Genomic DNA, 13512 nt, shown 5'->3' with positions numbered 1-13512 from the left:
TAGGTCGAAACCTTGTATACGTGTCCCGTTATTTAAAGGGCGTAAAAGTAAATGACAGAAATTAAATGACGATAAATAAAATTGCGAGAATGTAAATTGCGAGAATGTAAAGTGCGAGAATATAAATTGCGATAAATTAAATGTTAATCAGTTAGCTGGGAACAGTTAGCCGGAACAGTTAGCGTGTAATCCTATCTCAATTTCAATTAATTAATTCGTTTGTTTCTAACACTTTTTATTTTTGTCCAATGTTTTCTTCGTTATGCCACTTGTTGGATTCTGATAGGTCAAAATCCAAATATAAAATGTGAATAGAAATGGTTATTCGGTGATGAACGGATACGTATATTGGTGATTGTAAGTAGGATAGTAAATGACCGTTGAATCAGATTCGAAGAATGTACAGTGTAACTTATTAATGTGAAATCTGGATATTTCTCGGGTACTACCCACCCGTTAAAATATTCTCATCATTAACAGTTTGTACGATAGAAGTTTTAATTACAATCTTTATAAAAATATACTTGCATATATATTTTCATCGAATGTATTTATGAATTTATTGAGTCGATAGAACATTATACTCATTTGATTTATTGTTGGTACTTGATTACATGATCTCTAAACTTTAGAGATTACATAATTGCCATGTCGAACGAAGGTAAATGAGGTAGAACAATACGTAGAACGAAATTAATTGGTGTAGAATGATATGTAGAACGAAGATCATACTCTAGTTACAGATGGTAATATTGAGGCGTGTGATGTTGATATTCGAGGTACAGATTGTGATGTTGAGAGTTACAACGCGGTTATGGTTTAGGGATGATAAGGGTACTGTCGACGTCGATGATGTTGGTGCTGATTATGCTGCTGGTACTGCTGCTGGTGTTCGTAACCTTCGTACCAGTTTCTCCAAAGTTGTCACACGAGCGCGTAGTTTGTTAACTCCTTTTAGTACTACAGGATGATTGACGGTTGAAGCGAGCGAATGAATAAGATTCCAAAATATAGGATAGTATGTAATCGTGATGAGCCGGTAAGTGATTCTGGTTCATCGCCAAGGGGACAATTTGGTGAATGGAAAGGATCTTGGATGTGAAATGATTTTCGGATGTCGGACGATATTCTAGATATATAGAATATCTATGTATAATACCAAAGATTTCGTAATATGTCAGGCAAGTCTACAGATGCGCTAGGATATGAATTTTTGTCTATACACTATCGATGCACTAAATGCAGTAAGACGTGTCTAGACTAAAGAATGATAAGCAGACAATTCCCTAAGGATGATAAGCAGATGGTTTCCGACTAGATATAATAAGCAAAACTTTTGACATGTAAACATGGTCGAAGTCCAGACTCACTAATGTATCCTAACAACTACCAGTTAGACACACTAATGGGAGACCTGGTTCGCTAAGACCAACGCTCTGATACCACCTGTAAAGACCTCGACCTTATCCTCCCGGACGAAGTCTTCAACAGTTGATTCCATCGCGATGATCGACTCCAAATAATGTTCTTAACATGAGCAAATGTACAGCGGAAGACTCAATTTGTACCTGAGAATAGCATGCTTTAAAAAGTCAACATAAAGTTGGTGAGATATATAGGTTTGATGCTAGCAGAATAATAACTATGGACCACAAGATTTCATATATAAAAATATAATACACTCGCAAGTGTATGAAAAGCATTCCAAGTAATGGGCACCCGGTAACTAGCCTTAACAAGAGTGTGTACCCCTGAGTTATATAATATGTGCACCGAATCAAGTGCGTTCCGTTAACCTCGAAGTACTAAACACCCGTTCTTCTAGTTTACTAGAACAACATCTGGGTGGGGGTGTAAAACCCGATAGATCTATCTTTAGGATTCGCGCCTACCAGTTCATAAACCAATAGTTAAAGTTACCAAGCTAGGGGATTTTTGATTCAAACCCATGTAGAACGTAATTTTAGTCACTTGTGTCCATAACGTAAATCATTTATAAAAATAGCGCATGTATTCTCAGCCCAAAAATATTTAAAGTTTAAAAAGGGACTATATACTCACCTAATGTATTTTGTAGTAAAAATACATATAACATCATTGAACACGTATAAGGTTGGCCTCGGATTCACGAACCTATATCATATGTATATATTAACACATATCATCGAAATCGAACATATTTACATATATATATCATTAATTATGTATTTATATATATTTAATTTTATGTATTTATTTAAAAAAATGATTAATATTTATAGAATTATAACAATGTATATATTAAAATACCTATTTTGTTAAAAAAAAACTAATGTGTTTAGAATTATCTTTAATATTCAATAATTGTTATTAAGAGAACTAATTTAATAATAATGATACCAAAAAAAATATTAACTTTCGATTTTAATACCTATTATATCAATTTTATTAAAAAAAATACTTTTGTTACAATAATAATTATACTTTTAATAATAACATTAATATTAATATTCATAATAAGAATAAAATGATAAAAATAATAATAATAATAATAATAATAATAACAATAATAATAATAAATATATACCTTAGGAACAAAAAGGAATAAACTGCCTGAGACAGGATTCGAACCGCCGACCCCTCGCTTAACCAAACACACCCTTACCACTCCACTAAACCATTTTAACTGTTTTAAACTCAATCGTATATTTTATAACCCGTATTCCATTTTAATTGCATAGCCCAACTGTAATTATGTTGGGTCTCGGCCCAACTGAGGAAGCAGCCCAACCATTATCAAACCCAACTAGCAACCTAAGAAAGATGCTGTTAAATTTTAAAAAAAAATACGTCCCCGCCTAGAATCGAACTCGCGACCTATTGAAACTCGACACCTTCCCTTAACCATCTACTCTGACTTGCTTAATCTGTTTTAAAACCCAAACTAAAGTTTATAACCCGTATCTCTAAAAGTGATTCATCTTCTTAGTCTCAAACCCAGGAACGACAAATCACCAAAATCGATTATCACCACCAGTTTAACTAATTGCTTTAGGTTCTACCACAGAAACAGAATTGATTCATCGAAGTTGTTTTGCAATAACAGGGACAATTTTATTTATAAACAGCCGTAGTAACTCGATGAACACGAAGAACGACCCAAACATGGTTTTTGAATTTCAGACACTTATGGACAATGATTATAAAATAAAAAGTGTTTCAATTCCTTCATTGAATCTTTGTGATTCGTTAATTTCAACTGAAATAACATCTGCAACCTTAATTTGATTGAAACAGTAAACCTTTGTCTTTTTAAAACTTTTCTTTAACTTCGAAATTCTCATTTGATACAAGAAATTGAAGGTTCAAAGTTTGAAGGTAGTTTTCATAGACGATTACAAACACAATTGAATTTACACATTTTAAAATTTATTTCGAATTTGTACCCTTTTGATATGACGAACACAAACAGAGCCGGTAACCCATTTTCTTTATAAAAAAAAAAATCGATCTTTAATTAACTGTTATGAGTGATATTTGATGAAGAGTTGAATAACCAGATCGTTGTTTGTATCTTGTGAGGGTATCACGGTTTTAATCAAACCAAAGGGTAACAAACAAAGCTTTTAAAAAGCAGAAAGGGAATATATCGAATAAAAATAAAACCTGATATGATACATATCTAATTTTTGTTTGTGAAAGAAAGCAGGAATCGACAAATTGCCAATCAAGAATAGAAAGGAAATAATACAGATATTATATGTGATACAGATTAGGCGATTTAAAAAGATTTTATATCCATATCTTATAATTTATTTATCTGATTAATAATATTAACAAATTACATATTAAATACACCAATAGTAACAATATAATTAATACTAGTTTTATTGATAGAAATATTTAATAACATCAAATAATACTAATATTAATAATAAAGATAAAAGAAAAAAAAAATAATAATGATAAGGTGATAATAATAATATTTAATACAAATAAAAATTATTATAATTATATTAATAATGATATTAACAAGGATAATTATAACAATGATAGTATCATAACAATTCATATGTATCAAATTTCGTAACATAATATTTAGATATACTATTAATAATATATTAATTAGAATTAAATTATAATTACACTCATTACCTTACAATTTATTAATTATGTAATATTTAATAGCTATATAATACATAATACTTTTAATCATTTTTTAATTACATATATATATATATATATATATATATATATATATATATATATATATATATATATATATATATATTCTGTATTTGTATCCTTATATAACTTTATATATATATATTTCTAATTACATATTAATTTATTATTATATTTTCATATATTCATATATATATGTATCTAATTCCAAATAGTGGTTCGTGAATCGTCGGGAATGGTAAAAAGGGTAATTAATTATCCGAATATAGTTTCAAACTTTCTAGACTCAACATTAGGGTTTTTGCTTATCGTGTCGGAAACATATAGAGTTTAAGGTTTAAATTTGGTCGGAAATTTCCGGGTCGTTACAGAGACCTTCTGGGTTACTTCAACAACCGGAAATCCCACAATGGAAGTGGGAAAGGATCACAATGGATTTCATTACTAAGCTGCCAAAGACGGTGGGCGGATGCGATACTATTTGGGTTATTGTTGACCGCCTCACCAAATCTGCACACTTCCTAGCGATGAAGGAAACTGATACAATGGAAAGACTTGCTCAGCTGTACATCAAAGAGGTTGTATCTCGTCATGGTGTACCTTTATCAATCATCTCCGATCGCGATCCCCGTTTTGCTTCCAGATTTTGGCGTTCTTTGCAAGAAGCCATGTGAACTCGTCTTGACATGAGTACTGCTTATCATCCTCAGACTGACGGGCAAAGTGAACGAACGATTCAGACCTTGGAGGACATGCTGCGTGCATGTGTCATTGATTTTGGAAAGGCCTGGGAAAGGCATTTGCCACTCGCCGAATTCTCGTACAACAACAGTTATCACTCAAGCATTAATGCTGCACCTTTTGAAGCATTGTATGGTCGTAAGTGCCGATCTCCTATTTGTTGGGCCGAAGTAGGCGAAAAGCAAATCACCGGACCCGAGGTAGTCCACGAAACCACGGAGAAGATTGCTCAAATCCAAGCTAGACTTAAGACTGCCCGTGATCGCCAAAAGAGTTATGCCGATCTTAAACGTAAGGACTTTGAATTTAATGTTGGTGATCGTGTAATGTTGAAGGTTGCACCTTGGAAAGGTGTGATCCGTTTTGGAAAACGTGGAAAGTTGAACCCACGATACATTGGTCCTTTCGAGATCTTGGAACGTGTTGGACCAGTTGCATACCGTTTGGATCTACCAGCACAATTGAGCTCAGTTCATCCTACCTTCCATGTGTCAAACTTGAAGAAGTGTCTTGCTGCACCCGAACTCATCATACCATTGGAAGAACTTACTATTGATGACAAACTCCACTTTGTGGAGGAACCAGTTGAGATTATGGATCGTGAGATCAAAACTTTGAAACACAACAAGATTCCGATTGTACGAGTACGATGGAATGCCAAACGAGGACCTGAGTTTACTTGGGAACGAGAGGATCAAATGATGCGGAAATATCCTCATCTCTTCCCGACTCCTCCATCTACTCCAGCTTAAATTTCGGGACGAAATTTTCTTTAACAGGTGGGTAATGTAACGACCCTGGATTTTCCAACATTTATTTATTAATAATTACTATTATTAATACGCGTGTTTAAACGAATGTATATAATGACATTTACATGTTGCCTTGATTGCCGTACTTGACTTTTAAGAGCCCGAAACGTCTCTGCGACACACGAAACTGCGCGAATAATATTTTTAGAATATTATTTACATTCATGATTATTTATTATTAATCATTTTAATTAATCAAGGTTAGTGATTAATTACTTGGGCTTTAATTAATTAAATTGCATCTTTAATTAAACTTGGGCCTTTAATTATTAGACTTGGGCTAGGTAAGCCCACCCTACACTTAAATGGACTTGTAAGCCCATTCTATTAAGCTAGTATCACATTAGAAATAATCAAGGTTACTTAAGCTAATTAGGAGACAAAGATGTCTCAAGCATGCAAGCCACATTTTAACTTATTACCCATTTGAGCTCACACATCCCTCCCATGCAAGAAAATAACATTTTGACCTCCCTTATTTGTTCAAAATGCCGTCCACTTCCAAGGCTTCAAGGGAGTTCATTTTCTCTTTTCCATATCACTTGTTTACTTGCATTTTCATTCCAATTCACACACACACAAACTCTCTCAACTTTCTCTCTTTTTTTTTCTCTCCAAACTTGTAATTGTATGAGACTTCTCCTCTTTCTTTCTTTCTTGCAAAACCGTGGCCTAGAGCCACTCTAGATCATCATCATCTTTTCTTGTTTACTACTTGTTGTTTGTAATTGTTACTTGTCTTTGTTAAAGATCAAACTTAGTAGTTGTATCTTCATGTAATCTTGCTACTTCCATTATGTTTAAGGAAGTCAAGAACAAAGAATCTAAGTTCTTTCATAACTTATGGTTCTACTTTACTTGTTTTCAAGATTTAAAGTTTATAATCTTCGTATTGTTACTTGTGTTCTTGTTTGTTGTATGTTACTAGAATACCACCTTCATGGTTGGTTTAGGCTTATCATTCATTTTCTTTATTTTGTATGTTTACTACACACTTGAACAAGAACATGAAACCAACAAGAGCTTACACTTTGGTGCAAGTATCATGGATCTAACACTTGGTTGTGATCCTTCTTAGTGTTCATGAACTTGTTCATAAGTTTACTTATATTCCTAGATCTAAGCTTTGGCTTAGCATCTCTTTAAGAAGTAAAAACCAATTTGTAAAGTTCTTATTTACTTTGTAACTAGTTGTATTTACTTTATTTTTACTTACATGTAACCTTGGTCATGATTACTAGTTAATCTTGATCTTATATTTCTTGGATCTAACTTGTTAGTTCAAGAACAACACTTTAAACTCTCTAACTTGTGTTGATTTAACTTAAGTACTAGATCTATACTTTTGAAACAAGGATCTTCAAGATCTACTAAGAACTAAGCTCTACAACCTAAGATATTGTGTACTCAAGTTTATTTTCAAGTTTGTAGATTATTACTAGTTTTAAAGTTGATGTATGTGTTAGATCTAAGACCTTGATGAAACTTTGGTTCATCAAACATCATACAACTCTTAAGTGAGTTGTGCTTCATGTCTTAGACTTGCACATGGGTTATGATGGTCAAGACTTGGTTAAGATGATGTAGATACATCAATGAGTTGTACACTTGAAGCTATATGCATCAAGGATGAGAGCCATGATGAACATCAAGCACCAAGACCACCGGAACCCTTAAAAACTCACTGTTCTGTCCAAAACCTACTGACCTGATGCTTCTGGAACAGACCAGTAGACCTGGGCTGTTCTAACCTTGATTTTTAGATAGAACTTTTCGAGTAGATAACTTTTCATATAAGACTCGTCTTAATCCGAGTTACGGTTTAGAGTCCACGGCCCTCCGAGCGTCACTATGTCCAATTGCTTTTCTGATTTCTGTGTACAGTTTCTGTTTTTCTGGTTTCTGTAACAGACCAGTACACCTGGGCTACTGTAACCTTGATTTTCAGATAGCTCAGTTTGTGTAGATAACTTTTCATATAGGACTCGTCTTAATCCGAATTACGGTTTAGGATTTATGGCCCTTCGATCGTCACTATGTCCTTTAACGTTGTGCAGAAATTTCTGACCTACTCGCACTTAGACCGTCGCCACGGTCAAACCAAGACGAGTTTGCTTCTGTAAATTTTACCACACTTAAGGGACTCATAGAGGTAGCCATGGCCACTGGTCTCACCTTAATTCAGTAAGGGTAGAGGCCGTGGTGACTGATCCAAGTCAGCCTTTGTTTTAAACTACTTTCATAAACGAACCTTACTTGTTACCTTTTGTTTAATGATGATTGATGATGACCCTTATGACCTTAATTACATACTTATAAACCTTTTGAGACGACTTACTGACTTAGTACTATTTGACTTAGGTTGAGGACATTCGGACCGTTACTTGCACACCTTTCCCGACTACTACTTTACCGCTACTACTATCATTGTGAGTTATAGCATTCCCTTTTTACTTTAACTTATTTTGGGAACTGAGAATACATGTGGATTTTATGTTTTACATACTAGGCACGAGTACTTAAACATTATATATGTGTGGGTTATACAACGGCAGAAACATTCCCTTTAGCTCGGTAACGTTTAATCATTGGTTTTTGAACCGTGAACGCGAATCTTAGATATGGATCCATAGGGTTTGACATCCCCACTCGGGCTAGTAGCGCTAGCATTTAACGGGTGTTTAATACTTCGAGGTTATACGCACTTGCCAAGTGCACTTTAAGGGGGTACATTAAACGTTAAGTTAGTTATCGAGTGCCCACGGTTAAGCATATACTTTTACATACTTTTGAACGCTCGTTGTAGCACTGAAATCTCGTGGCCTACTTACATTACTGTTATACTTAAATTATAGCTCACCAACCTTTGTGTTGACCTTTTTAAGCATGTATTTCTCAGGTGCTTGAAGTCGCTTCCGCTATCTTACTAGTCGTGCTGTAGAACCCGCTGTCTAGAGTTGTTATCGTATGACTACTTATCTTGCATTCAAACTTATTTACTTTTGAAACTATGTTATGTAATGACCATTGGGGTCACGTACACTTATGTAATGCTTCTACTTAGTGAAGTATACTTTTGGATTGTAAAACATTCGACGTATGTTATGACGTCACTTTTATTAATGAATGCAAACTCTGTTTTGAAAACGCATATAGTACTTAACCTTGTAATGATCCTGTTGATGATGATCCGTACATGATGATTTAGTACGGGGCGTCACACTTGCAGTCCAGTGGGATAGATGTAATGCTGTTGTTTTGCCTTGGATTCTTGGTTCTATGACTGAAGAGTTATATAATGGTCAAATTTATTCTAAAATTGCAGCAGATGTTTGGAAAGAATTGAAAGAAACATGTGATAAAATAGATGGATATGTGATCTTTAATCTTTATCAAAAGTTGAATTCTATAACTCAAGGTGGTAGTTCTGTTTCAAACTATTATCATAATCTTAATTCACTTTGGAAACAATATGACACAATGGTGCAACTTTCTAGTTGTGACCTTACATCATCAAAAGCTTTTAAAGATCACACTAGTTTAATAAAATTAATGCAATTTCTAATGGGTCTTGATGATATTTATCAGCCTATTAGAAGTAATATTCTAACTAGAGATCCACTGCCCTCAGTGAACACTGCATTCTCAATTATTTCAAGAGAAGAATCTCATAGAAAATCAAATTTAAATGGAAAAAAGAATGCTGAGTCATCTGCTTTCTACACTAATTCTTTTAAATCTAATACTAATACTCAATATAAAGAATTAAAATGTAGTAAGTGTGGCAGAACTAATCATACTATTGATAAGTGTTTTGAAGTTGTTGGTTATCCTACTAGAACTGGAAATTTAAAATGTACTAAGTGTGGGATGACAAATCATACTGTTGATAAGTGTTTTGAAGTTATTGGTTACCCTAACAATCTAAAGAAAAAAAAATTTGGTACTTCAAATAATTTTAGGGGTAATTCAAGTAAAGCTAATAATGAGAATTGTGGGAGCAGTTCCTCTACTCCTATTTCTTTAAGTAATGATCAAATAATGAAGTTGTTAAGCTTACTGGATGATAAAGGTGGTGTCAAACCTGGTGTTTCCAATATGTCAGGTAATTTTGAAAACTTTAATGTCTTTTTTAACACCAACTTTGAAATTTTTTACAAAAACAACATGATTAGTGATAACACAGACAACATACATTATGGATGGATCATTGATTCTGGAGCCAACCAACATATGACTAATTCAACTAAAAATTTTGAGTCTTACACTGATGTGAGTGATTTAAATCTAACTGTGTCACATCCTAATGGTACTAAAGCTAAAGTTAATAAAATTGGGAATTTAAGAATTTCAAATGAAATTGTTTTAAAAGATGTCTTGGTGGTTCCAGACTACTGTGTGAATTTATTGTCTGTGTTCTGTTTGGTCAGGGATAATAAACTGTTTGTTGGTTTTGATAATGATGCTTGTTATATCCACGACTTGGTGTCCAAGAAGACCCTTGTGACTGGTAGTCAGTGTGGTGGTTTATATTACTTAACTGAAAATGATAAAGGTATTGTTGGTAGTTCCAACATAACTAAGTTTGATAAAAAATTCTATTGATTTGTGGCATTGTATGTTGGGTCACCCAGCTGAACATGCCCTAATGTGTTTGAAACAAAGTCTGTTTTTTAGTAAGCAAATGATCAAAAAACCTTGTGATATTTGTCATAAGACAAAACAAATAAGAGAATCTTTTGAAAATAGTTGTCATAAAATATCTGAGTTGGGAGAATTAGTTCATCTTGATGTCTGGGGTCCATACAGAGTTCAAAGTTATAAAGGTTATAAATATTTTTTTAACCATTGTGGATGATTTTACTAGAGCTGTTTGGGTATATCTTCTTAAATCAAAAGATGAAGTGTTTGGTAGTTTAGAAAATCTGTTTTATCTTCTTAAAAATCAATTTAATAAATCAATTAAATGTGTTAGGTCTGATAATGATACAGAGTTTGTAAATTCCAAAGTTAATGATTTCATCTTAAAAAATGGTATAGTTCACCAGACATCATGTGCTTATACTGCTCAACAAAATGGGTTGGTTGAAAGGAAACATAGGCACTTGCTTAATGTTGCAAGAGCTCTTATATTTCAAGGGGGATTCCTATTAAGTTCTGGGATGAATGTATTTTAACTGCTGTTTATTTAATTAACAGGACTCCTTCTTCTTTGCTAAATGAAAAATGTCCCTTTGAGATTATATATAATAGAATTCCTAATCTTTTCCATTTAAGGGTTTTTGATTGTCGTGCTTTTTCAACTGTTTTAAATAATTCAGATAAGTTTTCTGAAAGGTCTGAAAAATGTGTTTTTCTAGGGTATTCTTCTGTTAAAAAGGGTTACAAGTTATATAGTTTAGAAAGTAAAAGTGTGTTTATTTCAAGGGATGTAAAATTTTATGAAAATGTTTTTCCTTTCAAAGTTAAAAAAGATAGTCTGCAGTCAAATAAAAGTTTCAGTCAAATGATTTTTTTTTTAAGAATATGAAAATGACAATCAAAGTACTCAAAGTCCCAATGATGAAGGGGAAGACAATGAACATCAAAGTGATGGCAGTAGTGACTCAATGCCTATGGATGACACAAATGATTCATCAAGTTCAGATGATTCAAATGTGAATGCCAGGTCACCAAGTCCTACAGCAACTCTTAATGATGATAACTCAAACCCTGAGGGCACTGTTGTTCAAAACCAAGAAGTTCCAACTTATACTTTTCAACACTCTATTAGAAAATCTCAAAGGAACACTACCATGCCAAAAAAATTTAATGATTATATTCTAAATAATAAAGTTAAGTATGACATTAATAATTTTGTCAATTATTCTAAGTTGTCAAAGGACATGTTTTGTCTGTCTTCAAACTTAAATAAAATTGTTGAACCCACCACATATTGGGAGGCCTGTAAATCTAAACAATGGGTTGATGCAATGAATTCTGAAATGGAAGCTCTGTTTAAAAATGATACTTGGGAGTTAACTGAGTTACCTATAGGAAGAAAACCTATAGGAAATAAATGGGTTTATAAGATAAAATATAAGTCTAATGGTGAGGTTGATAGGTTTAAAGCCAGGCTAGTTTCCAAGGGTTATAATCAAAGAGAAGGTATTGATTTTGATGAAACATTCTCTCCTGTTGTTAAAATGGCCACTGTCAGATGTATGATAAATATTGCAGTTCAGAATAACTGGGATCTTTATCAACTTGACATAAATAATGCTTTTTTATATGGTGATCTTGATGAAAGTGTTTATATGACTCTTCCTTTAGGTTATTATAATGAAAATGATAAAAGAGTCTGTAAATTAAAAAGATCACTTTATGGATTAAAACAAGCTCCTAGAAAGTGGAATGAAAAACTTACCTCTGCTTTAATTGAGAATGGTTTCAGACAAAGTATTAATGATTATTCATTATATATAAAGTCTGAAAATAATATCTTCATTGCTATTCTTGTGTATGTTGATGATATTGTCATAACTGGAAATAATGTGTCTGAAATTAGTAACTTTAAAAGTTTTTTAAAAACTAAGTTTCAAATTAAAGATCTTGGTGTTCTTAAATATTTTTTGGGAATTGAGGTTATTAAAGAAGAAAATTGTATAAACTTATCTCAAAGAAAGTATACTCTTGATTTGTTGTCTGAGTTTGGTTTGTTAAACTGTAAACCAATCTATACTCCCATTGAACCAAACCTGACCTTTAGTGATGATGATAAGAAAGACTTACCTTTAAATAACATCACTGAGTATCAAAGATTAGTTGGTAAACTAATCTACTTAACCTTAACTAGGCATGACATATCATATTCTGTTCATGTCTTAAGTCAATATATGCATGCTCCTAGGGTTTCACATCTGAAGTGTGCTTTGAGAATCTTAAGATACCTTAAGTCTGCACCAGGTAAAGGTATAAGTATAAGAAAGTGTGACAAGAATGAAACTGATCTTACTTGTTATGTGGATTCTGATTGGGGTAAAAGAGTTATGGCTATGAAATCTGTGACTGGTTTTTGTGTGTTCCTAAATGGATCACTTGTTACATGGAAAAGCAAGAAACAAAGCACTATCTCAAGGTCATCTGCAGAGGCTGAGTACAGAGCTCTTGCAGATGCCACCTGTGACATCATCTGGTTGTTGAAATTACTCAAAGACTTTGATATAAACTGCAACATTCCTGTTCAAACTTATATTGATAACTCTGCAGCAATTAAAATTGCTACAAATCCAGTTTTCCATGAGAAAACTAAACACTTTGAAATTGACTTGCATTTTGTAAGAGAAAAGATTAATAAAGGTGTTTTAAAAACAAAGAAAGTTGAATCTGCAGTTAATATTGCAGATATTTTTACAAAAGGTTTGTGTACAAAAGAACATTATAAAATGTGCAGTCAACTTGGGTTAAAAGATTGTTTTGGGAATTAGATTTGAGGAGGGGTGTTAAAATGACACAATCTAATTTCCCTTCTCTTTATGTTTTTTACTTAGTGTGTGATTAGTGTTGCAGGTTTTGTTCAAGACTTGTGATGCTGTCTAAAGTCAAGATCAAGTTGAGTTAAGAAGATGTTGAAGAGCTAAATCCTTTGTGAATCGAGTATAAGTCAAAAGTAGTCAGCATACCTAGTATGGGGGCAAAATTGTACTTATACAACGACAGGACACAGTTGGGTTTAGTTATCATTACTTCAAGGGCCATTTATGTCATTTATTATATTAGATTAAGTTCAGGGTCCTTTCTGTCTTTTTTATAAAGT

At 33.0% G+C, this 13512-nt stretch overlaps 1 protein-coding gene across 1 annotated transcript in view; it reads left to right on the top strand.

Annotated features, from left to right (window-relative positions):
• Positions 1-13183, top strand: part of LOC139900132 (uncharacterized) — a 45841-nt gene extending 32658 nt beyond the window's left edge. The window contains exons 2-6 of the mRNA XM_071882932.1: positions 8926-10272; positions 10585-10594; positions 10693-10885; positions 11039-11054; positions 11241-13183. Coding sequence (XP_071739033.1) covers positions 8926-10272; positions 10585-10594; positions 10693-10885; positions 11039-11054; positions 11241-13183 — 3509 coding nt within the window. The remainder of the gene's footprint in view (positions 1-8925; positions 10273-10584; positions 10595-10692; positions 10886-11038; positions 11055-11240) is intronic.
• The last annotated feature ends 329 nt before the right edge of the window (positions 13184-13512 follow it).

The sequence above is a fragment of the Rutidosis leptorrhynchoides genome, chromosome 3 (assembly GCF_046630445.1).
Source record: "Rutidosis leptorrhynchoides isolate AG116_Rl617_1_P2 chromosome 3, CSIRO_AGI_Rlap_v1, whole genome shotgun sequence".
In the NCBI taxonomy this organism is placed as follows: domain Eukaryota; kingdom Viridiplantae; phylum Streptophyta; class Magnoliopsida; order Asterales; family Asteraceae; genus Rutidosis; species Rutidosis leptorrhynchoides.
The sequence above is the reverse complement of the archived record's forward strand: the minus strand, read 5'-3'. Positions and strand labels throughout refer to the sequence as shown.